The sequence below is a fragment of the Acomys minous genome, assembly GCF_964271855.1.
Source record: "Acomys minous genome assembly, chromosome: 14".
Taxonomy (NCBI): domain Eukaryota; kingdom Metazoa; phylum Chordata; class Mammalia; order Rodentia; family Muridae; genus Acomys; species Acomys minous.
This window is the reverse complement of record NC_140496.1, coordinates 32,142,094-32,168,027: the sequence shown is the minus strand read 5'-3', so window position 1 is coordinate 32,168,027 and position 25,934 is coordinate 32,142,094. Positions and strand designations below refer to the sequence as shown.

Below are 25,934 nucleotides of genomic sequence, written 5' to 3'. Positions count from 1 at the left end.
GTTTCGTAAGTATATCCTCCACCCATTTGTTTCATATCTTTGCCAAACTTGGTGTTATCATTCAGAATTTAACCATTTTGTAGTATATTGAATCCTGTGTTTTCACAGGTTCTTTCCATGTGATTTTCTTCAAAATGATGGAAAGATCTATTGTCTTTATTTGTCCTGTAGAGGAGAAGACACAGATTGAAAGGCAGATGACAGACCTCAGAATTAAGTCTGAGCCTGGATTTCTTGTTCTGAAACACCTTCTTTTCTGGGAATAGGTATAAAGCTGCAGCCTAGAGCTTGGCATAAGGTGCATGTTCCAGGTCTGGGCAGTGTTACAGCTCTCTTGGCATTTGGTAAGCTGCACATTGTTGAGGCCAGTTGTTTTAATATGGATCTTTGTCTCTCTTGATTTATGAAGTATTACTAAGAGTGAAAAATTGTGGTATAAATAAAAATAATAATAATAATTAAAGAAGAATTGGTGACCACAGCATTATTTTCTGGACATCTTGTTGTTAGGATTGTGGATTGAGAGTCGTTAGAGAGGAGGCCTCAGATAATTTTGAGTTAACCTTATATTTGAAGGAAAATGTCCAGATTTGGATAATTTAATATAAAAATGAACCTGAGGCTTTCAGGAGAAACATTTTAAGACAGAACTGAACTGAAAATATGGTAGTCCCTGGAATGTTTGTTCTTCCCTGGAGCCTTTCAATAACAGAAGAACAAAAATGCTGTTACTATCTGTGCCTGGCAAGTTTTAATAAAGGAAGTGACACTTTAATAGCATGAAGTTATTTGAAAAATTAATATCCTTAGGATGTCATTGAAGAAAGAGACATAACTTCTAAAGGAAGATAGGAATTGAAAGCTTATTAACTTTTCAAGTGTTGCCTGGATAAAAATAATGTGCTTTAGCATGAGTCTCTTGATGCTGTTCACCCTGCTGTGCACCCTCGTGCCTCAGTTCTTATATGTGGTCAGTGTGAGGAAGGAGTTCAGTGCCTGTGGCTTGCATGACAAGGCGGAGGTGAGCAGTGTGGGAATTCCTAGATGTATCCTATCCAACATTTAAAACTGTATTTTTGGGGCTGGTGAGATGGTTTAGTGGGCAAAAATGCTTGCCCACGTAAAGGTGGGTGAAGAGAATTCAACCTGTCTGTGCGTGTATGCATACATACATGCATTTATACATACAGACTTTTTTTTCCCTTCTCTCTGAGACACACTTCTTTAAAAAAAAAAAAAAGCAGTATTTAAAGGTGGATTTGATGAGGAAAGTTGGATTTTGGCCATGGTCAATGGGCAGATCCCCAGTTCAGTTGTCTGGAAAGTGACTCGGCAAGAAGCTGAGCTGAGGCTTCATCACAGATGACATGGCTGCTGCTCTGCCCGGGTGTGTGAGACTCAGTGACTGTGGGGCTGCTACTAACTTTGATAAGAGGCTTAACACCATATTTCAAGTGTCAGTCATACAGCTTTCCTGTCTATATTTTAACATCTCTGAAGTCACAATGGCTTACTCAGTGGCTTGTAGTTTGACAGCACTTTTTTCTCTCCAGCATACAGTGGCATGTGTGACATGTCTTACATGAATGGTATAATTGATTTGGTAAAATATGGACTGACAGTTTGAATTTGACAGCCTCACACTAGATTCTCAGTTGTGTATTTTGCTCCCTAGCAAAATCCTAAGGCATGGGCCTACTTCGTGTTGGGGTTTGAGTAGGGTTCCAAGCACAGACAGTGCTCCACTGCTGCTCTTTGCAGAAGATGTTGAAGACTCTGTTGATCCAGTCCTTCCTTTGACTCCTGTGGTGGACCACCTAGGTTTCCTCACAGGGCACACTGTTACACACCCACCCTGCCTATCCAGACAACTTCTGTCAATCCTATGCGTGTTGTTGCATGTAGGTGTGTGTTAGTTTTTCTTCATAGGAATGGTGGCTATACACCAGTGAGCATTTAGACCTCGGTTGTTCTGGGCCTGAGTTTTGTTTGGTTTTTGTTGTTGTTTCCTAGTGGTCCTGGACTTTTTAAATTTTTGTAAATTAATCAGTTTGATTCCTCTTTGTGTTCATGAAGGTAAAACCTTGTTATGTAGGAATTCATCTATCTATCTATCCTTATGTGGTATCACTGGGCTTAGTTTTTAATCCTAGACTTGTTTTGTGCAAGTGCTGTTACAGTTAAGTTCCCCCTCCCCTGCCTAGAGTGAACCTCTTGGGAAAGTTTTACACACCTCTGGATATACTTTGCACAATCATGAGTGCTGAAATAACAGGTTGCAGTTCCCTTTTGCTTCATGCCTAACTGTCCCAGGACGCTTGTTTTCCGAATGCCCTCTCCTCTGAGGAGCCCAGCCCCAGCCTGTGTGGGACTGGGCTGGGGTAGCGCTGTGCACTGCAGTCTCCCCACATACGTCCATGCTCTTCATGAGCCCTCCCTTCTCTGGCCCTGTTCGCCTGGCTTCTTTGCCTTTCTGGTTTCTGGTTCCCTTGTTATCCACCCCTCTATCATGTTCTGTCTTGTCACGCCCAGCATGGCTTAATATATGGACTACATTTTTTCCAGTGCAGAGAGAACTGATGGAGGTTGGAGGTTGGAGGTGTAGGGAACATTCTCCCATACAGTGTGCTGGCATCCGTGCTCCCAGTTTTTAGGCAGCCTTGCCCATGGAATGTTTGCCAGCCGCTTCTATTTAGGAATTACAGTGCACAAATCCTGTTGATGGATAATTGACTTTATGTGTGGTAAAATAATGGGTTGGCCAAGGGCAACTGAAGGAGAGGTGCTTTTGAAAACAAGAGCATTAAGGCAGAAGTCATTTAAATGGAAATTCAGGGGCTGCAATCAACTACTCTTTAAATGCATAATTTTTAAAATTAGGTTTTTAGTACTGGAAAATATTTCCTGAGGCTGTTAAAGGATAGCTGAGCCCATGTCCTTGTAGCATAGCATTGCTGTTCTCCTTTCTTTTCCCTGTGTCCCCAGACCAGGTTCCCCACTTACCACCTTACAGACATGGATGCGTTTATATGATTTTTATGCCTCAGGTGATCGAGTATGGTTCTTAACCAGTCCTGGGTGTGTCTTTATTTATAGCCAAGTTACATCAGTGATGTGGGTCCTCCTGGTCGAAGTTCTCTGGATAGCATTGAGATGGCCTATGCTCGGCAGGTGAGTATGCCTTTTAGAAAGATCTAATGCTGGGGAAAGAATGCTGATCCTCGGAGAGTCAGGGGCAATAGTGACTTCACACCAAAGTCAGACCTGAGGCAAGTGGGCTTCTCACTCACGGCATTAGTTAATATTTTACCATGAATGCCACCGTTCTCCATTTGGTTAAATAGGGTAATCTAATGACTCAGATAGTGCTGGGAAATTGAAATCTGCCCCCTCCAATGCATTGTTGGCAATAGCTTCCTGAGGAATGAAGCCTTGAGTAACTATAAAGCATAGTAAATGGAGTTCTGTATTAACTGAACTACTTGGCTGGCTAATGGTATACCTTGATAAGCACAGTGTGCAGACACTACTTAGCATTGTAGTGGAGGTAAGGATGCTCCTGGTGTTAGGGGTCATGCTGCATCAGTAAGTATGGATCAAGATGGTCTGTGTAGAGCTATGTGCAGGACTTAGCTGGGGTTGACTATTGGAATAAAGCAATGCCAGTCAAGCCTGGGTTTTATTGTAGTTGCCACAAAGCCTCAAGGTGTTTTGCCGTGCATCACTTAACCATGAACCTGAGAGGACAGGTGGATACCTCCCCGACTCCCTTCCCTCCTACCGCCCTGGGGTTGGGGAGTTGGGGCCAGAAACATATGGCAGCTACAGAAAGGGAGCAAGGGCCTATGAGAAACTATTGGACTGACTCACTCTTCAGCTACTAATCAAATAACTATATCAGGTATCAGAAATCTTGATTGACACTTGTTGAGAGACATATTCTAAATGCTAGTGTAAATGTAGATTTGTTTTAAGCAACAGTAAAAGCAGAGACAATATGCCACAGGGTGGGAGCAGGTTTGAGGTTAAAGTCTCTTCCTTCATACATTGCTGCTTCAAACCCCAGGCAGCTGAACCAGAGGTGACATCCCCTTCCTAACACTCCACATTTCCCCACTAGACTTCATTTCCTTCTCTAGTTTTTAAGGTTACTCTCCCTCTTTTTCCTATACTAATTCTGATTAAAATAACAGAATGAGCTAATGGCAAGATGAAGTTACAGTGTATAAAAGCAGGTTTATTGAAAGCGCCTCTCTGCTACCATACAGTGGGAGAGAGGGCGAGAGAAAAGGGAGAGATACAGAAAGAAAGAGGAGAACAAAGGGGGGCAAAAATGCCTGGATTTTATATATAGTGAGGAGCCTCTGGGAGAGGGGAAGCCACACCCCTGAACTAGGGAAGAGGACAGAGTATGCCAGCCACGCCCTTTCAAAGGGAGCCTCCTAGGACATGCTCACTGAGTGAAGTAAGTACTGCTTGTGCTTTGTGACAGCCCTGGAAGTTAAATGACATCAGTATCCTCCATTTAAAGTAGAAGGGGCCATGATTTGTCATTAGTTCAGTCCTCAGTAGAGCAAGGACTTCAAAATGTAGAAGTCTTCTGCAGCAGTAGAGTTTTGTTTGTAACATTTGTCATTTTAATAATTTATAACCAAATCCAAAGAAAAGTGTATCTGTTGTTGTTTTGTTTTGTTGTTGTTTTTCGAGACAGGGTTTCTCTGTGTAGCCCTGGCTGTCCTGGACTCTCTTTGTAGACCAGACTGACCTCGAACTCACAGTGTGTAGCAAACACTCACAAATTTGTAGTAAACACTGTCCTAACAAAGGAGAAAGGAGGCTGCAGCCTACCATGAGCCCTGGCACTGGGACCGTTCAGACCTCTGACGTGGATTTTACCAGATCCTACCTGTAGTTCTGTAGTCTCATCTTCCTTTTTGGTCCTAGGCCCTGTCCTCAGACGATGGCTCTCTTTGCTTTTCAGGTGTCTGTAAGGCTGGGCTAGTGATTAGCCACAGCTGGAGACCTGGCCTTGTGGCTGATTAGGCACAAGCCTCTACTGACCACTTGCTGGCTTCAGAATGACTTCAGATCTTAAAAGGAAATGAAAATAGCTCATGATTTTTACTTTATTTTCCTTTATTTCAGATTTATATCTACAACGAGAAGATTGTGAGTGGACACCTGCAGCCTAACCTGGTGGACCTGTGTTCATCTGTCGCAGAGCTGGATGACAAGGTAGTGGCTGAGCAAACCTGGTAGGGGCACAAGTGCAGAGCTCAGATGGGCCAGCGTCTTCTAGACTTGGCTGCAGTGTGCTAAGGGAGTCTGTTCTATGAGATAACATTCTTTTTTCCAGTGTTTTGTATAAATGTGGAGTGATTGTGTTTATGGTGGTTTTTAAAAAATGTATCTTCAAAAGGCCCAGCTGGGGCTAGTCAGTGGTAAAAGGCCTTGAGTTGTTTGGGTTCTTGGCTATTTTTTTTCTCCTTGGGTACCAGCAGGCTCTTGAAGGAAAGCCAAATGGCCTGAGGCATAGTTTGTGCAACTTCCTTGAATTTAACTCATCCACTTTCTGTTTTAATCCCAGCAGTGGATGGGTGGGGATAGAGGTGCATTAAAAAGTGCTAGAGGGAAGCCTGTTGTGGAATCTGAAGCACCATATGTGGATTTGCTTTTCAAAAATGTGCATTCTTTCCAGTAACCAAATATAAGTCAACACAAACATGTAAAGACAGAAGTGAGAATTCTCTGGTTGTATTTGCCTAGTGTTCTACAGCTTTCACTGTTGAGAGAGGCACTGTGAGAGCCAGCGCTTCTCTCCTGTGTTGCATTTCTCTGGTTCTATCTTTAGAGTGTTGCAAGAGGCCAGAAAACACATTTTTGAAGGAGAAATTTAGAGCCTGGGGAGAGGAGGCCCACTGGGTAGGGGAACACAAAGAAATGCCTCTTTCCTGCAGGCACTCTTGAGGAGGAGTGGGAGGGAAAATGGAAGGCTAGGACATTGACTCAGAAAATAGGCTGCAGTGGCAGCCCAGAGAGCCTCTGGGAGGACAAAGCCTTTGTTATTTAGGTTAAACTCTTATTTTAAGCCTTAAGAAACTTAAATAACCTTGTAAGGACTGTGTTTAAAATCCTAGAGCTCTGGGTAATGAGCTGCATTCACATGCTCTTAAAGGGGCGACCCACCGAGCTTCAGCCCTTCTTACCTCCTCATGCCCCAGCGATGCAGGTGGTCCTGTCAGGCCTGCATGGCAGCATCTGAAAGGCAGCTCTGCGCAGGGCAGGGTGTTCATCAGTGGTCAGAGGCTGGTGACTGGCAAGGCAGAGGCCCATCTTCTGCCCTGAATTTGAGCTTGGGGGTGGGGGGCTGTCTAGACATAAAACCTCAGCCTTCCTCATTCTGCCATTGCGATCAGAGCCCCAGAACTTCTCCCTAGCATTGTCATATGCATCTCATTTACATGCAGAGCATTTCTGACATGTGGGCCATGGTAAAGCAAATGACAGATGTGGTATTGGCACCGGCAACTGACGCCCTGAAGAGCCGAAGCAGTGTGGAAGTGCGCATGGAGTTCGTCAGACAGGCCTTGGGATACCTTGAGCAAAGGTAAGGCAGCACTGTGTGTCTGTCCCTATGTGTGCGTGTCTGTCTGTCTGTCTATGGCAGGGGCTGGCTTTTACTTTCCCTAAAGTCACCTGTTCCTCAGTCTTACATAGTTCTAGAGCTGAGTGTGTTACAACTGGAATACTTTCAGCTGACTGGAGCTGAGGGAATCCTGTTGTCAGAACTCTTATCTGCTGTCTCTGCAGCTGGTAAAATCAGGCATGGGCATGGTGGTGAGGAGGAGCACAGTTGACATCTGTTATTTCTCTGCTTTCCATTGTTTAATGTGAAGACGTGGATTAGAGCATAAATACTTTGGTCATAATCCTGCTTTCCTAATATAGTTCAGCATTCACACCTCAGGTTCCTCTGTTTTTTTTGTTTTTGTTTTTGTTTTTGTTTGTTTGTTTTTTGTTTTTTTTTTTAAGAGCATTTTAACTCACCCTTGCCATATGAAGACTTTGAACCCTTAGGAAGGCCTGTAACTTTACCCTTCCTGCTCCTATCCGGTTACGCCTTGAGTCAGGGCTCTGCATAGCAGCTGAGGCCAGTGCGCTGTGCCTGGGTGTCTGCCACCTCCTCACTAGTCAGGGTTGAGGGGCTCGTGGCTGTGCCCTCGTGCTCTGTTGTCCACTTCACCATTAGGCCGGTGCCGTTCCTCCCTCGTGGTGGAACTCTGGATTCCTAGCAGGGATGGTCATGGGTGTGCAGCAGACTCTACTTTAGAGGCAGAGTGCTGGGTGTCACCCTGCTGGCTTGAGAAGAGAAAGCTTACTGAGTATACTAGCTGAATTGCAGCCTTTGCCACACAGTCTCTGCAGCTGCCAGCAGCCTTGCAGTGTGGTTGCTCTTTGTCAACAAAATAATATTCATTAGAGAGTTCCCTGAGGGAATTCAGACTTGATGCTGCAGGGGACTGGTTTTTATATCAGACATCATGCTAATTACCTTAGCCACAAGAAATGAGCTCCCTCACTAGTCTCCATTTCTTTGTTACAAGAAAGCTGGAACTATAAAAGGAGGTTTGGTTCTTTTTCTTTGTTGTTGTTTAATTTTTCTAGTCTATGTGTGTGTAAAGGTTTTATAAAACAATTCTTCAGACTTTAGATAGACTTTTTTTTTCAGCTTATGTTTTTATCTGTATGGTGTTTTTTTTTTCCCCCCTGCAAGTATGTTTGTGTACCATAAGAGTGCAGTGTCCATGGGGGCCAGAAGAGCGTGTTGGATCCCTTGGGAGTTACAGATCCTTGTGAGCCAGCCACCATGTGGGTGCTGGAATTGAATCTCATGTCCTCTGGAAGAGCCGTCAGTGCTTCCAACTGATAGGGCATCTCTCCAACCCCGTTGGCTAAACTTATATGAAAAACCTAATATAGTAACATTTATTCATTTTAGTTGGCAAACTATAAGCCAAGTTTTCTTATACCATATAACTATCTTAAAGAATTTTAAAAAATGTTTTAATTAAAAATGCTCTTTCTGATAAACCTAATTGTTAAGCTAGTTTTTTGGCTAGTAGGCTGCATTCCTTTGTTTATGTATTCCATTTCATTATTTATTCCACTTTTTTAGTTTTTTAAATGTATCTATTTTATTTTGTGTATATGAGTATTCTTCCTGCAAGTACATGTGTTGTGCCTGATGCCAGTGAAGTCAGAAAAGGGTGTATGGAGACAGATAGCTGTGAACTGCCACGTGGATGCTGGGAATCCAACCAGGTCCTCAGCAAGAGCAACAGGTTCTCTTAACTGCTGAGCCATCTCTCCAGCACATAGTTGTTTGTTCTTTGTCTACTCCCTAACTGGACTTTTAGCGATCTCTTGAAGCTCCTGTCCAGTTAGCAGAGCCTTTCTCCATCTCTTGAGTAGCATCACTCTCTAACAGATTCCTTTCGAGTGCTTCCTTATCACCCATTTAGAGAAGCTATAGTCAGGGTTACAGTATTTCTGCAGATGCTTTTTGCTGACAATATACACGCAGTGTTTCAAGTTACATAATCCACCAGATGGTAAAGTAGACCTAGTTCCAAATATGTTTTTAGATACCAGGCCACAAATGTTGAGAAAATACAGGCTTGGTCTGTCCCTTCCGTGTTCCAGGGCCAGAGGTCGGATGCACTTGTCCTGGTTCTCAGGGAGTTTAGCATTCTTTAATTTAGGATCTTGCCAGTACCCAAGCTGTCTTACTACAGGTTGGAAGAGGGTAGTACTAGGCATCAGTTTGGCTACTGCAGGGAGCTAGCTCTTTTCTCTCTTCTTGTGCTTTTAAATATGTGTGGTGGTGGAGGATGCATTGGTTAAGTTACCTTGTGCTTCTTCTCCATTTAGTATGATGCATGCTTTTCATAGGAATTCTAGAAACTGCTGAAAAGACCTGAGAAAAAGAGCAGCACCCGTCCCTCACCCCAGAGGCTCCTTCTTGCCTCTGAGGAGTCTCCGCCCTCCTCCCTCTTTTGTCATGAGTACTTAGTTTCACTTTTTCTACAGTTATGATCCGGATATATATAATATGTAGTTTTACATTGCTCAACTTTGAATTCTTTGACACCATTTCTACTAACTGCATCAAATTTCACACATTGTTCTCTGTAATTGGCCTTCAGGTTTATTCGCTATCTCTTTTCTCCCACCTCACTTGCTCACAACATCTAACCTGATGTTGCACATCTTTGTGTTTATGAGATGCCTGACCTTTTGAGGCAGTCTATTATGTTCTCAAACGAACGTGTTTGGAGAGTTCTTATTATAGTATGGACTGTTGAATGAGTAGACGTACTTAGAAAGACACATGGTACAAAGCAGGGAAGTGAAGATTGAATGATAGTGTTTTGTAGTCGTCACTGTAGTGATGGTTCATAAAGACTGCCAATGAAAACTGAAAATGTTAGGTAAAAAACATTGGCAGCGGACAGAGGAGCTAAATAGACTCACAGATTGTTTAGTAAGTACAAAGAGAAGAGTGTCATATTGTAGTGGGCTGTTATAATGGAAAGATCTGGTCAATCTTGGTAGCCAAGAGAACCATATGTAGTAGCTACCAGTAAAAGACCCTCATTGTGTACAAATAGTTACTGGGTTGAGTCACACAGAGATGATGCAGCCTGTGAGACATTCTATCAGACAGCTTTCCTTGGTTCTTTAAACAGGTGGGTGTCATGAAAGGCAGAAAGGTAGGAGAACTCCCTAGACTAAAGGGGAATGAAAGTGCCTGGCAGTTTGTTGCCTTGGATTTTATAAATTGGGTCCTGGGATTTAGAAAGAAAACAAACTATTGGATGCTGTACCTCATGCCCTGTAATGTTACCACTTAGGAGGCTGAGGCAGAAGGATCGCTATGAGTACAAGGTAACCCCCCCCCCCAGCATAGTTTCAGAACAGCCTGGGCTACGGAGTAAGACCCTATCTCAGACAAACGGATGCAGGGAATAGAGTGGACCGTGAGTAGGAGAATAGGAAACAGGTCAGCTCCATTATTATAAAACTTGGCAGTGGCTTGTACTTTAGATAGTAGTTTGTTAATATTCAGTTTCTGGCTGTTACAGTGGTATCTGGGTTAGGTAGGAAATGTTCTGGCTCTCAGGAAGTCCATGGCTGACATGGGTTAGGTAGCTATGATTTTCATAACATTTTTAAATGCTTCTACAAACAAGCAGAATCACATTCCTAAGTGTGTTTTGGGGTGGGATAGGAAGTGTAGAGGCAGGAAGCACATGCAGATGTCAGTGACTGCTGCGCTAGATAAAGGGTGTGATGGTATTCACTGGACTATTTGGACTTTTTATGGAATTTACTTTAAGTTCTTTAAAAGAAAAAGGGTTGTCTTTAAAAAACAAACCCACTAGAACATTAGGCTCCACCTTTAAAGCATTTGACGACTTCAGCTATATTCCCCTAGGAATTCTTTGGGAGCATCTGTAGTAAAAATCTGTACAATGGTAAAAATGAAATTTGCTTCATTATGTATGTATGTATGTTTTCCTCTTGTGTATGAGATTTAAAATCAGGCCTGTACAGTTGGTCTGGTGTGCTGAATATAGACATAGGCGTGTGTAATACATGTTATGAGCCTTTGCCATTTTTTTCTTTTATAATTGTTTCAGTTATAAGAATTACACCCTTGTGACTGTCTTTGGAAATCTGCATCAGGCTCAGTTGGGTGGTGTTCCTGGGACTTATCAGCTCGTTCGAAGTTTCCTGAACATTAAACTGCCAGCTCCCTCACCAGGACTTCAGGTACTAGAAACCTCTGCATGGTCAGACACACTTTGGAGCCGCTGGATGTTCCCAGGCATTCTCAATTGAAAGTAGGTTCTGTGTGGTGAAGAGGCCAGGATGAGGGGTGCTAGTTCATGAGGACCCTTTGAAAATCAGTCATGCAGGGATCCTGGGTAGAGGCAGGAGAGCGAAGCAGCATCAGGTCTCAGATGAATTTTAAAAGTTGACTGTAAGGACTCTTGGAAACATACATGAGAGACAAAGTGAGGGATACATCAGAAGTTTAAAGCAAAACAGCTGAAAGTATGGCATTGGGTATGGTTGGAGTCCCTCTGCCCAGCTTATCATGCAGCTGTGTAATTATTTTACAAAGTCTCATACAGTGTATACAGGCTAAACTGGTTCTTTGTGCTGACAGTGTGGCATATAAAAGATGCTGGGTGAAAGAGCAGGGGTTTACCCTCCTGGGACCCTGGAAAGCTATTCCAGGAGGAGAGAACAATATGGACAAAGAAAGAAGAAAGCCAAGTAATCTGGAGTGGTAGGCATGTGGTAAGCTTTGAACTAGCTGGGAGAGAAATGCCTTGAGTCCCAAGGCTGAGCACTTTGGACTTGCATAGCTTAAAAGTGTTGAAGAGGGCAAGCGACACCATGCAATGTCAAGTTTATGAAGCTTTCTGTCACAGAGGGAAGTGTCAAAAGTTCTGAGGACCACTCCTGAAAGAGTTGGTGAAACACAAGACAAGCCCGGGCCTGCTACATGGGCAATAATAAGTAGGGTGGGTGGTTGCATTGTTGGGAAGGTAGAGACAGTCACCTAGTAGCTTCTGATATCCAGACACTCAAACATGTGAAGGGACAAGGAATGGGCGACTATTCAGTAGCAGTTAATTTTAGCCGAGTGGTAGTGGCGCACGCCATTAATCCTAGCAGTTGGGAGGCAGAGGCAGGTGGATTGTTGTGAGTTCGAGGCCAGCCTGGTCTACAAAGCGAGTCCAGGATAGTCAAGGCTACACAGAGAAACCCTGTCTCAAAAAACCAAAACAAACAAACTAAAACAAACAAACAAAACCAAGCAATTAATTTTAAAAGCTCAAGTAGATGACTGCATCCTTCATTGGTCAGTGATAACTTTAGCCCTTGTTTTGTGAAAGTCAAAGAAGGTGATCCTATTGTGGTTGGCTATGAGAGAGAGCACAGAGCTGTTGTGGGTCATATGGGCTGTGTTCACTTCAAAGTAACTGTAGATCCATACTATATTGCTTTTCCTTGGACAAATTAGTTTGTTTGCAAAATACAGAGAGTAGGATGCTATCTGTAGCTCTTAACTCATGGGGTAATAGTGGGAATTAGGTGCCTTAGCTGGGTTGGCACATCAGAAAGTGGTTGGTTAGCTCTTGCTTGTTTGACTGTTCTTTTTGTCTTTTAGGATGGAGAGGTAGAAGGCCATCCTGTCTGGGCATTGATTTATTACTGCATGCGTTGCGGGGACCTGCTTGCTGCATCGCAAGTTGTCAGTCGAGCCCAGCACCAGTTGGGGGAATTTAAAACCTGGTTCCAGGAATACATGAATAGCAAGGACAGAAGGTACAATGAGTGGGATCACTTCAATTGCTGTGCTTTGCCTGCTGTAGTAGACTGTAGTCAGCAAGTTTCCTGTCAGTGGAGGACTGGGTGGAATACTCTTAAGTCAGGGTTGCTTTATAAAATAGTACATTTTGGCCAAGGATGTTGGTGTGTGCCTGAAATCCCAGCAGTCCGGATTCTGAGGCATCAGGTGGTGAGTTCAAAAGTCAGCCTAGACTATATTTTGCTACCTTGTCTCCAAAAAACTAAGTAGTTAGTAACTGAAATAAAATGTGACTTTTATGTTAGTCACTTTGTTAAACACAAAATTCTTTGTTCAGTCCATGTGGAAATGTATGCTATACACTTTATAAGTTAGAGCTAGAATGTAGTCATCTTAAGGTTAGCATTGAGATGTTGACCAAGGCCTGTGAAGATCCATTCATCTTCAAAGCCAGTTTGTATATATGCACATGCATAGGAAAAATGTGGTGTGTACTCCAGCATTGCCTGTTGAAAGCAAATACTCAAGGGGTAGGTAATAGTCTCAAACTGTAAGCCTCTGATTTGCTCATACAGTGTAAGTAGGGTTAAGGCTGAAGATCAGTTCAGAAATACAGGATCTGCTTGCCTAGCATGACCACTGCTAGGAGTGTTAGCACCCAGCTCAGAAAGAGATCCTGAGTCAAAGATTTGGATGCAAGTAGATTATTTAGGAGGTGAGCCTATGAATAAAGGAAGTGGAGGCCCAGGGCTTAAGACAGTTGAAAGAAGAGGTTGGAGAGCTTTCTCAGTAAATAAAGTGCTTGCCCCGAGTTCAGCTCCAGAACCCGTGCTAACCATGGTAGCACATGTTTGTGATCTCAACACTGGTGAGGTGAGGAAAAAGGGATTCCTGGGACTCAGGCCAATCAGCCTAGCTGATTAGCAAGCCCTAGACCAGCCTCTCTACTCTACGGCACAGAAGTGTGCATTCAGATACACATACAACAACAGGACCCACTCTGTCAATACTTGAGGGATCCTAGGGTAGGATAGAATACTGACCCCTAGCATTTCTGCCCTCCCTAAGGAGAAAGCTGAAGACAGAAGGACATGGTGCTAGTAGTCTCTCTTTGTGTTTTCAGATTGTCTCCAGCTACTGAAAACAAACTCCGCCTTCACTACCGCAGAGCCCTCAGGAACAACACAGACCCCTATAAGCGGGCCGTGTACTGTATCATTGGTAGATGCGACATCACCGACAACCAGAGTGAAGTAGCAGACAAGACTGAGGACTACCTATGGCTAAAAGTAGGCACAGCTTCCTTTGCTGGCCCAAGCTCTCCACACATGTTTGTGTGGTGATCAGGACAGGGCCAGTAGATGTATGTCTATCGCTCCTGTTTTTTATTGTGTAATTCCCAACTATAAACTACACAGTTAACTTTTGTTTTCTTCCTCCTTTCTCCTCCCGTTCTCCTTCCCTTTTTTATTGCTAGGGGCGTAATGTAGGGCCATGGGCATGCTACCACTGAGCTATAAGCTTATCATGTAGTCTCTAGCTCACAGCATTGAGCATTGCTGCTAGGCAGCTACAGTTGTACATGTGGCTGAGGATATAGTTTGTACCAATGTGTGTTTTTCCTTTGGGGATTTAGTTGAACCAAGTGTGCTTTGATGATGATGGCACCAGCTCCCCACAAGACAGGCTCACTCTCTCACAGTTCCAGAAGCAGCTGCTAGAAGACTACGGTAAGATCCTGGACAGTCACCGTCTCTCAGGGCACATGACTTACAGTTTCAACCAGGTAGAGACCATCGTGCACTAAGAAATGTGTATCACTTGGATACTTGAGAGACTGAGGCAGGAAGATCATGAGTTCAAGGCCAGCCTGGGCAACTTAGTGAGATTCTTTTTGTCTTGGAATAAGAATAAAAGGTCTAGGACTGAGTTGTGAAGAAGTACTTGCCTGATATTCCAGAGACTTTGGATTTGATTGATCTCTGGCACCACCAAAAGAAAACAAAAAGAAAGAAAGAAGAAATCCGTGATTTCCATGGTCATAGACCATAAGCTATTTTGCTTGGGAGGGATGTGGATGAGGCCTCAGTTTCTCCCTTGTACATCTTGATAGTGGTCACATCTGATTACAAAGGAGAGAACAGTAGCTCTTCCCTTTGACCTCCTCATTATTGAGCAGCTCTAGGAAGTAAAGGGTCTGCGATGTCAGGGTGCTGTGAGTCCAAGTGCACGTCAGCTACTTTGCAGCTTCTGTCACTTTAACATCTTTAACTGCTTCTCTCCTCTCTGATGCGAGCAGCTTAGATTTTTATAGCAGGACCCCTGCCCCTGACAGTCATGCATGTAGTGAGGCCTAGAGAAAGTAGGGGAACTGGGTCTTTCTCTTTTTAAGACAAGGTTTCTCTCTGGCTGTCCTGGAAGTTGTTCTGTAGACCAGAATGGCCTTGAACTCACAGAGACCCATCTCCCTCCGCCTCTCTGTTGCTGTGACTATAAGTAGTAGAGCCATGAACCGCCATACCTGGCTTTGGGCCATATTTTGTGTAGTTTACTGTGTCCACGTTGATGCTTTCTTTCCACCCAACAAGACCAGTAGCTACTCAGGGTCAGACAACTAGTGGCAGCTTCCTTCTGAAGAGATTTCATCTCCTCTCCTCCAGGCGAGTCCCACTTCACGGTGAACCAGCAGCCCTTCCTCTACTTCCAAGTGCTGTTCCTGACTGCACAGTTTGAGGCTGCCATTGCCTTTCTCTTCCGCATGGAGCGGCTGCGCTGCCATGCCGTCCATGTGGCCCTGGTGCTGTTTGAGCTAAAGCTGCTTTTAAAATCCTCTGGGCAGAGTGCTCAGCTCCGTGAGTATTTAGGACTTAGTTGGCACTGATGTGACCATAGCACATAGTGGTGAAATGGTAACCACTCTGGATTTCTGTCATGTTAGAGCCTTGTAGATACTTAAGCTTTTGCAGTGGTGTTAGAGTGCTTATTTTTAACCTCTTGGCATTTTCTGGAGTGTTAAAGGGTAATACCAAATGTTAGCATTGTGGCCAGACAAAGCCATTCCAAGAGTCATGAATATAGTGTTCATTGGTTCATTCTGACTTTAAAGACCTTGGAAATACCAACCATAGCCACCTATGGTGGCTACCCAGGTGGGAGAGGCAGGTAAACGTGAGTGGTTGGGTCAGCACATTCTCCCCAGCACCTGAGCCATGCTGGCCGGTACATGGTCATTTCCTGTAAAGGCCATCATGCTGGTCATTCACCATATGAGACACTTTCCTCTACTGTCTGTACAAGGGAAAATGGAGGGCAGTGGTGAGATCACACTGGGAAATGTGGAGTCGGCTGCAGAAATGCATAGTTGTCAGCCTGTACATTCAATCTCTATGGATCCTGGGTAGCGGGGGTCTGAGGGGCTGTGAAAATTGACTGCACTTCTGTTTGATGTGCAGTCAGCCACGAGCCTGGCGACCCTCCTTGCATGCGGCGGCTGAACTTTGTGCGTCTGCTCATGCTCTACACCCGCAAGTTTGAGTCCACGGATCCCAGGGAAGCCCTCCAGTACTTTTACTTCCTCAGGTGAAACCTACGATTGCCTTTTGCTTGGCTGGCTTTTATTTCTCCTTCTGACCCTGACTGTTAGACTCCAAGTCTATACCACACACCACTCAAGCTGCTCCTGTGCTTCTGTAGGGACGAGAAGGACAGCCAAGGAGAAAACATGTTTCTGCGCTGTGTGAGTGAGCTTGTGATAGAAAGCCGAGAGGTAAGGCAGCCTTCTGTCTCCCTGGCTGGAGCTTTCAGTGTGTTCTCATGTTACTCTATGTGAGTTATTTGTACATGGCCAGAGGTGGAGGTAGGGTGGGGCTTTCTTTGGTTTTTAACAATGAAAATACTGATCTTGGTCTCACTGTTTCCTAGTTTATATAAGAGTATTCCTGTGCCCCCCCCCCGCCCCCGTTTTCTTCCAACCCTTTTCCCTAAGGAACTGTGTGTTGTGTTTATTTCCTTGACCGGTAAACTGAGTAAACTTTTTTTCCTCCACAGTTTGATATGATACTTGGGAAACTAGAGAACGACGGAAGTAGAAAGGTGGGTTAAACGTGTCCCCGATTGTCAGAAGGATATAGTCCGTTTTACAATTTGCATCTGGATACAGTAATTTTGACAACTGGAAGGATGAAATTATAGGCCCACCTGATGGCTTTAGTTTTACACATATTTTTTTTCTTTAAAATTTATACATTTGTGATTAGGTAGTGTTTTCATATGTTCAAAAATTGCCTGCCTTTTTTCCTTAAAGCTGAGACAGCTCTATTTTTGATTCATAAAACATGAAGAAAAGTGAATGATTACTATGCCTACTCTCCAGATGGGAAAGTTAGAAAGGCACTTCACCTCTCTCAAAAGGCAATTCCTGAGTACTCAGAACTCCCCAACAACCCTGGAAATGCTGTCTTCCGGGAGCCTTAGCACTTCTTCTAGGACTTACCATGTCATGGGGCACCATAAGAGAAGGGCAGAGCCCAGTCCTGACCCTGGCTCCCCGTGTGCCCCACAGGTACTCACTTTCCTTTGTAAAGTGCAATAGTTTGGCCTAGCAGCGCAGATGAAGGGCCTGATGATGGTAGCTAGTCTTCTTGGGCATTGTGCCAAGTGCTGTGTGTGCAGGTTCTTACTCAGTTATGACAGTCCCCAACAAAAGGAGAACCCGTATCTTCTGTTTCCCAAATGAAGAAGCAGAAACAAGAGTGGCTAATTATTTTCTTTAAGACCACACAACTGGTATCTGAACATATACATTTCATTGATAGAGGGATAACTCACCCAATTGGTCCAGCCTTGATGGAGCATTGGCATGGATAAGCACAAGTATTGCACAGTCCATCTTCCCTCCCTGTGTGTCCTGGGGCCTGTCAGACTCTCCTGATGGTGTGCCTGCTGCTAAGTGGTGGAAGTCCTCCTCACCACTTCCTGTGTACTTGTTCAGCATCTGTCTTAGGAAGTAAATTGAAAGTCTTATAACACTTTACTCACCAGCAAATTTAGAATCACCAATAATTTTGCCTATTCTTGCTCATTTTGGAAAATCTTTCAGAAACCACAAATGTGTCATAGCTGACACATGTGCTTCATTAAATGTGCTGTGTCTTTGTTTCCGTGGTTTTGGCGTGGGCTTTTATGTCTTCAAGAGAGTCCAAGTCTGGCAGATGAAAAAGTGTTGATTAGAGCAAACATTTCCAGTTCAAGGGCTTTGTGTCACAGTTGCTGCTGGGCATTGAGTCTCTTCCTCCCCCTTAATATTTGTCTTATCAGCCTGGAGTCATAGATAAGTTTACCAGTGACACAAAACCTATTATCAACAAAGTTGCTTCCGTGGCAGAAAATAAAGGACTGTTTGAAGAAGCAGCCAAGCTTTATGACCTTGCCAAGGTAAATGTGCCCTTCTAATGCCCCTTTTCTTCTCTGTGCTTGATAGATCTGCCGGCCTTTGGGCTAAATGCTCAAAGCTTTTTCAGCATTATCTTTGCTTATACTTTCCCTGTTGAAGTGTTTTCTCTAACATGCTTCTCTAACAGTCAGGGTTAAATTCCCATTTTACCAAATCCTAACTCCACAAGTATCTCTGGCCAAAGAGATACTGTAGGCGTTGTCAAAGCCGCCCTAGTTCCGTGTGGTAGCCTTCTGTAGTGGCCTGCAGGGTGTAGTCTGAGAGCCTGGGTTAAATGTGTGTGCCTAAGAGTATGTGACGACTGCAGATGACTTAGGTGACCTAAAAGGGAAGATTCCCTAGGGCTGGAGAGGCGGCTCACTGCTTAAGGGCACTGGTTCCTGCTCCAAAGAATCCAGTTTAGTTCCCAGAACCTACATGGTGGCTCACAACCATCTGTAACTCCAGTTTCAGAGAATCAGATGCCCTTTCTGCCTCTGCAGGCACGGCATGTACATGGTACACATACATACATGCAGGCAAAACACATACACATATAAAAATAAAAGTAAGTAAGTGTTTTTTAAATAAAGGTTTTCTAAATTTAAGAATGTTGTGGTTGAGGTATAATTAGGAAAGTGTGCAGGTGGTGAGCATCCATTGGATGAACTGCCCACAGCTGTGGCCACACAACCCCAGTCTCAGGATGCAGAGCATTCAGTCCATCACTCACTCCAGAAAATTGCTGTTCTTATTTTGCTTATTTAGTTTGTCCTTTTGTTGATTGTTTCCTTAATCTTACAAACTTAAACAGAATGCTGACAAGGTGCTGGAGCTGATGAACAAGCTGCTGAGCCCTGTCGTCCCACAGATCAGTGCCCCACAGTCCAACAAGGAAAGGCTGAAGAACATGGCCCTCTCCATTGCTGAGCGGTAAGGCCAGGGCCAGCTCAGCGGGACCCAGGGTGCCAGGCACAGTGCCCGCCCTGCTGCATGTTCAGCTTCACTAGGCTCTAGCATCTTCCCAGAGGTTATACTAATTCATCTTCTTTCATAACATCCTGTGAAGGATGGTGACAGGGGAAGGAGGGGTCCTCGGGGATGTGGGTGCTGTTGTAGAACCCACCTTGCTTCCCAGTAAAGTCCCAGAGTTCCCAGACTGTACCCAGATTAACTCCAGAGGAGACTGGATTTAGGGTGCTTTTCTGCAGCAACACAAAAGACCTTCTTCAGCAAGTGAGACCTCTCCACTTATGCAGTAGTCCCCAGCATTGGCCCTCAGGCTTTTTAACCCATGGGGTCCTCTTCTCCTTCCTAAAGACTTGACTGCAGAATTGATGGTGGATGTGAGAGAAACATGCTTCACTCAGAGTGTGTGTAGGAAGGGTATCGCCAAGTCTACACTAGTCGGCCCTTCACAGTTTCAAAAATGAACACGGTTCATCACTTCCTAGTGCCCTTCATGCAGAGAGTTCAGCATGCAGATGCATTTTGATTGGAATTCTGTGGAAATCCATGCTCCACCCTTGCTTCCCTCAGCAGCCCTCTTTTGTCTTTCAGGTACAGGGCTCAGGGAATAAGTGCAAATAAATTTGTGGACTCTACATTCTATCTCCTCTTGGACTTGATCACCTTTTTTGACGAGTATCACAGTGGTCATATTGACAGAGCCTTTGATGTAAGTTTCTGCAAGGGTGTTTGAAGAACAGGTTATCACCAACATGCCTGTTACGTGGAGAAGACAAGTGCGATCCTAGGAATTTAACGATTTCTGTGCCCCAGCGCCTCCAGGCCCTTTTCTCTTTTCTCTCCCCTTTAATCTAGAAATAGGCTTCTAGATTTTTAGAATTGGGTCTGGAAATGAGGATGAAAATCAAGTTAGTAAGCTATCAAAGCTTTATGGGTTAGGGTTTGGGGTCTTTTGTTTTGTTCTCTCCCCCCACCTAGTCCACCCTACCCCCTCCCCCAAGACAGAGTTTCTCTGTGCAGTCCTGGCTGTCCTGGAACCCACTCTGTAGACCAGTTCACTCTGTGAACTCAGAGATCTGTCTGCCTCTGGGATTCAAGGTGCGCACCACCGCCTCCCATCAGGACCACAGCTGTTATGTACAGGAAGAAGAGCATTTCCTGCCCTTTTTGACTGGTTTTGTTTGTTTCATTTTGGTTTTGTATTTTGGGAGGGGAATGGTGTAACTATAATACTGTATAATGCAGCTGGTGATGTTTTGTTTTAAACAGATCATTGACCGATTGAAGCTGGTGCCTCTGAATCAGGAAAGTGTGGAAGAAAGGGTAGCTGCCTTCAGAAACTTCAGTGATGAAGTGAGTCTCTTTGCCCATTACAGAATTCTGTCCTATCCCTTCCAAAACCAAAAGGTTTATTTTTTTTAGGTATGTGTGCGTGTGCGTGCGCGTGCGTTTATGTTCCCATGTATACCGGCACATGTGCGTGTGGTAGCCCACAGAAGATGATGGGTGTCTTTCTCAATTGCTCTCCTCCTTATATACTGAGACAGACCTGGGGGAAGTTGGCTGTTAGTCATAGAATGTACCCCATGCACCCTGTAGGGAAGTTGGCTGTTAGTCATAGAATGGACCCCATGCACCCTGTAGAAGTACTTAAGTATTAAAATATCCTGGTGTACACAGACAGTGAGAGAATTAAGCCAGACTCACAGCTCAACCAAAACCTTTTCTCCCAAGAAAGGTTGTATGAACTCACAGACCACGGACCCATTCTAGAAAAGTGCAGTCCATATGGCCATCGTAACTAGAACTCTCAGAGCTACTGGGACATTAAAATTAAAAGCTGGAGCTGGGAAAGTGGCTCAGTGGATAGTGTTTGGTGTATAAGTACCTACCTACCAGGAGGGTATATTAAAGCTGAGCATGGCAGCAGTATCTGTAACCCAGCATTGAGGGGTAGGAATGGGGTTGCTAGCCAAAATGCTGGGCTCCAGGTTCGTGAGAGACACCTTCTCAAAAAAGAAGATTAAGTACTGCAGAGAAAGATGTCAGATGTTAATCCATGGCTTCAACACATGCACACATGGACAAGCATACCCACACATACGTGAATACAAATAATAAAGTACCTTTTTAAAAAAAAAAAAAAAAGAAGCAAGTGCAGTGACCGTGAACTGTTATCATCCCAGAAGCCCAGGGTCACTGCCTCTACAAGCCTTCAAGCTTGTCTACCATAGCTCAAGGTGCTCAGTTGGGCTACCTATGGAACCACTAAGAGAGCTTTATTATTTATTTATTTATTTATTTATTTATTTATTTTTTGGTTTTTCGAGACAGGGTTTCTCTGTGTAGCCTTGGCTGTCCTGGACTCACTTTGTAGACCAGGCTGGCCTCAAACTCACAGAGATCCACCTGCCTCTGCCTCTCGAGTGCTGGGATTACAGGCATGCGCCACCACGTCCGGCTGCTAAGAGAGCTTTAAAACTCTTGGCGTCCAGGCTATGCCCCACAAGATTCTTTTTACCCTGGTGGGCTATAACATGGCCCTCCCCTGATCATCCCATGCACATTCAGGTAAGACATTTCTTTAGAGCATAGATACTTTACTCTGGACCCAGCTGCCTGGGTTATAGCTTCTTCACATGAGGAAGGTGTAGTTGTTGGGACAGTGGCAGAGAAGCTCAGAAGTCATCCTCCATCATTTGTCACTTCACACTAAGGGAGGATTCTGCTATTAGCCATTGTTCCTATGTTATTTCTTACCCTCCTGTAGGTACAAGGTTTATTGCATCATGGGCTAAAGTCATACACTAAGCTCTGTCCCTGTAGACTTCCCAAGGAAGGACTAGTGGAGACAGGCAGGCAGGCAGGCCTGAGGCAGTGGGGAGTTGTGGGGACCTGGGTACCTCTGATACCAAGTGCTCTGTTGGCCTCATTATGCTGGCCAGCAGAGCCTCCGTGCTTGGAGCTAGTGCCTGTGCTTATGGCATGCTGCCCACCAAAGTGTCCTAAGGAGCGGGGATTTGCTGCCACTCATGACATACAGTGCTACTAGTTCCCTTTGGGTGACTATAGTTCTCCATTGGCAGCTGTGGGATGTAGCATGACCAGGCAGAGCCATGCTCTCCCTCCACATGTGGCTCCTTCTAGGGACTGTATTCCTTTCCCTTATTGCAGGTGTTTTTCTCTCTGTAGATCAGGCACAACCTCTCAGAAGTACTTCTTGCCACTATGAACATCCTGTTCACACAGTTTAAGAGGCTCAAGGGAACAAGTCCGTCTTCAGCATCCAGGCCCCAGCGAGTCATCGAAGACCGTGACTCTGTAAGATCCCAGCATTCCTGAGAAACATTGCTGAGAATCACCTTGCTGGTCTGGAATCCATTTCCCAGCCTTCTTTGGCCACGTGATCCTAACCACTCTTTTCCTTTGGGCCCTAGCACTAGTATAAATGTTATACAGGGAGCTCCTGGGAGAAATCAAAGAATGGGATTGCTGCTGTTCTCAAACTAGGGGTAGGGATGGGTTGGAAATCAAACAAAATACTAATTTGTAATTAGGATTTCTTGTTCATTTTAACATACCAGGTTACTTTGAGTCTTGCTCAGGCGGTGAACACTGAACAATACTGTGCTCTACTTTTGATTGTACACTCTTTAATGCAAACCTCTCTTAGTCTCACAGTCACACTTGAGAGTGACTAGACATTATGATCCCCATTTTACACCTGAGGAGACTGAACCCTGACATAGGGAACACTTGCTTGCCCTAGGGCTGCCCCAGAGGGCTGGGAGGGGCTGGGTGTGACTTCTGTGGGCCTTCCAGCAGTCTCTATGCTAAACAGTGGTGGTTTGGATCCTAGGACCCAATAGCAAATAACCATTGTTTGAATGCTTTAAGCCAAGAGACAGGACGGTCACTGGCTTTTTATTGTTGTCATTGTTGTTTGGGGTTTGGGGCTGGGTGTTTGTTTAAATTGTCTTTCCATTAGCCACCAGGCTATATCTCTTAATTTTTTGAGACTAGGTGTTACACAGTCACCCAAGCTGGTCTTGTTGCCTCAAGCTTCCTGCATGTTAGGATTACACGTTTGTGTCACTGAACCAACTGCCTGGCCTCGTGTTTCTATGGGACTTTCTGAGCATTTTCTGCTAACCAGACTTGTTTGGGGGAATTGAACATGCTTGACGTGTTTTTCTTTGAAGATGTGTGTTGTCCGTTTGTCCCCTTAGGCATTGTCCCTGATACAACTTGTGTGTGAGTAGGAGCAGAAATGTTCACTTTAGGGATGGAGAGACTAGTGCCTGGGAGTTCTCCATTGGAGTAATCAGCTGGTCCAGTGGTCTCAACCTTCCTAATGCTGTGACCCTTTAATACACGTCCTTGTGTTGTAGTGACCCTCCCTCCCACCATAAAATTACTCTTGTTGCTACTTCATAACTGTAATTTTACTACTATTATGAATCATAATGCAAATATCTGATATACAACCACTATAAAAGGATCATCCAACCCCCAAAGGGGTCTCGACCCACAGGTCAAGAGCCACTGAGCTGCTCCATGTGGACAGCAGATGCCGCTGCCCTTTGGGAGTCTAGAGCCTGTGTTACTATACAATTGAGCTCACTGCACCTGCCCCTTGCCAGGACTGTTCTGTGGCAAAGGAAGCTGTGAGTAATAGTGTGTTTTTAGAGGTGAAGAGGACCCTGCCCGACAGGAAGTAGTGCTCTGGCCCGACAGTTCCCTTGTCTGGAGGGAGCCGTTCAGCACGCCTTCTGAGTGTAGTGTGGTAGGACACTTACGTAGCATACATGACTTCTGGCATCGCATCCCAGCACAGCAAGGGATGTCTTCCTCCTGCCTTCTTTTCTTTCTTTCTCTTAAGACGCGATCTCTATATAGTCTTAGCTGTCCCGGAACTCTCTATATAGACCAGGCTGGCCTTGAACTTACGGAAATCTACCTGCCTCTGCCTTCTAAGTGCTGGGATTAGAGGTGTGTGCCTCTGCCCCCAGTCTATTCTGTATTTCTTATCTTACTTTCTCTTGAGAGGTGAAGATGGATGACATTGAGTATCAACTCATCCATCAAAGCTACCTGCCCAAGAAGTAGTTTCCCAGCAAAGGAAAGTGCTGCCAAATCCTGCCTAGCTTCTCCAGAACTCATTTAAAGATGCCAGATAGGCTGGGTAGCTTAGCTCTTGAAGTACCATGAGTTTTCTCATCATAGAGTGTGATTTCTTTTTGTTGGGACATTAAGAACACTGTACATTTGACAGTTTATTTCACACATCAGGCAGAAAGCATCTGCTTTTCATCTTTCTGAAACAGCCCTTGAGGAAACCTGGTAATGACCCTTGACTTTGTCCTGACATTGCAATCCTAGTTGAGAAAGATGCGGCCTTTCCTCTGTATGATTTGGATTGCTTTCTTGCTAGCTAGTATGAGAGGTACATCTCAGCAGGGACAGCCTGAGTCCCTAGAGCCCAGCATCTGCTGCAGCCATCTGAAGGAGCCCTTCTCCTAAGTCTGGTCTAGTGCCCACCCCCTCTTGAATTTCTCTGTTCTGTCCTCAATAATTTACCACTTGGAAATCAGGCTCTCTTTTTTTAGTTTATGGAAAGATGTGGTTTTAAATTTGTAGGGCCCTCTTTTTACCCCCTGTAACAGTCTAGAAATTTGATAAAGTATTGTGTTTTCAGAAGAGTGTCTTGTGTCCCAAGGGAGAAAAGGAGGAAAATGGGAGAATGGGATGGAAGGAAGTGGCCCTGATTGCAGAGATACAGCCTGAAAGGTTGCATTGCAAGGGCTTTGTGGGGCCTTAGAAACTCAGATCCCTGTGGAGATGATGGACCAGCCAGGACACAGGGAGGCTCAGGAAAACGGGAACAGGTGCATCTGAAGCCTCAGCCATGTAAAAGCTGACCAGATGTGTTAGTGAGGCAGTCACCAGCCTTTGTTAGGTCAAAAGCTTGACACTGTGGAATGAGGCCACAATGGACACATTTTGTAAAGGGGGCATGAGGCTGGAGTAGTGTGACAGTGGAGGCGCAGATGTTCTTGACACCGAGCGTGCAGCATAGAAGAGCCTGGTGGTGGTTCTCAGTGCTTCATCCTGACCTGACAGTTAACTGGTTTTCTTGTCTTGACCCCCTTTCTCTCAGCAACTCCGAAGTCAAGCCAGAGCCCTGATTACCTTTGCTGGGATGATACCGTACCGGACGTCTGGGGACACTAACGCCAGGCTGGTGCAGATGGAGGTCCTCATGAATTAAGCGCCATGGTTGATGGGGTCTGAGACTGCACACTTATTAGGCACATGGGCCAGGTGGGGTGGGCTTTCCAGTTTTGTTTCTGTTGTGTTGTGTTGTGTTTTTTGTATTATGTATTTTTGTCAATACCAATAAATTTCTTTGATTTGTATTTCTTTTAAACATTTTTTTCTTTTTTCTTTTCTTTCTTTTTCCTTTACAATTTTGGGTTATTTTCGTGTGTGTGTGTGTGTGTGTGTGTGTGTGTGTGTGTGTGTGTGTGTGTGTGTAAATGGTGTCAACAGTTTTGGGTCCAGAGACTGAGAAGCTACACAGTTGTCTGTAATGTGGCTAATGTGATGATTAAAAAAATTACCATCGTGAGCAAGGAATCAAAGCCTTTGGAGTCCCATTCACTCAGATACCATAATCTGTAGCAGAGTCACAGTGCATGTTCACAAGTCTAGTTGTGTGTGAAGCCAACTTCAGCCTTGGGTCATGTAAGATCTGTGGGTGGAGCACCAAGTGCTGCTATCCTTAAAGGTTATGTAGCTCCACGCGCCCCCCCCCCCCCCTCAGCCAGGGTTCCAGGCGATTGGTCTGCTGTTCGCAATTCCATGGGGTCAAAGCGTAGGCTTGGGATTGCTGCAGTAGAAGAGGTGCCAGTGCCCCGCACAAGGTGCAGAGTGGTGAGTTCATCCACTCCTCTCTCTGTTGAAAGCTGACTTGCGCACTCCCCTCTCTTAGAGAACTTCTCAGCTTCTCTCCTTTGGCACTCAGTTGATCTACTTGGATTACCCCGTCAGCATTCATGAAGGCACCATGGGCTCATTCTGCATTCTCACAGACAGAAACCATTTGGCATCTGCATTCTGGGTATTTGGTTGCTGGGCAGTAGT

The 25,934-nt window shown here is 44.8% G+C and overlaps 1 protein-coding gene across 4 annotated transcripts in view; it reads left to right on the top strand.

The window, feature by feature from the left end:
* The window catches only part of NUP93 (nucleoporin 93), a 102,944-nt gene extending 77,737 nt beyond the window's left edge, over positions 1-25,207 (top strand). For all 4 annotated transcript variants that reach the window (XM_084757726.1, XM_084757725.1, XM_084757728.1 and 1 more), the window contains 17 exons: positions 3,097-3,171; positions 5,146-5,235; positions 6,468-6,607; positions 10,704-10,836; positions 12,248-12,405; positions 13,512-13,677; positions 14,025-14,118; positions 15,049-15,240; positions 15,841-15,967; positions 16,082-16,154; positions 16,436-16,480; positions 17,705-17,821; positions 18,634-18,752; positions 19,380-19,497; positions 20,058-20,141; positions 21,981-22,109; positions 24,949-25,207. In XM_084757726.1, the coding sequence (XP_084613852.1) occupies positions 3,097-3,171; positions 5,146-5,235; positions 6,468-6,607; positions 10,704-10,836; positions 12,248-12,405; positions 13,512-13,677; positions 14,025-14,118; positions 15,049-15,240; positions 15,841-15,967; positions 16,082-16,154; positions 16,436-16,480; positions 17,705-17,821; positions 18,634-18,752; positions 19,380-19,497; positions 20,058-20,141; positions 21,981-22,109; positions 24,949-25,059 (1,971 nt within the window). In that variant the 3' untranslated portion in view covers positions 25,060-25,207. The remainder of the gene's footprint in view (positions 1-3,096; positions 3,172-5,145; positions 5,236-6,467; positions 6,608-10,703; positions 10,837-12,247; positions 12,406-13,511; positions 13,678-14,024; positions 14,119-15,048; positions 15,241-15,840; positions 15,968-16,081; positions 16,155-16,435; positions 16,481-17,704; positions 17,822-18,633; positions 18,753-19,379; positions 19,498-20,057; positions 20,142-21,980; positions 22,110-24,948) is intronic.
* Positions 25,208-25,934: the final 727 nt, after the last annotated feature.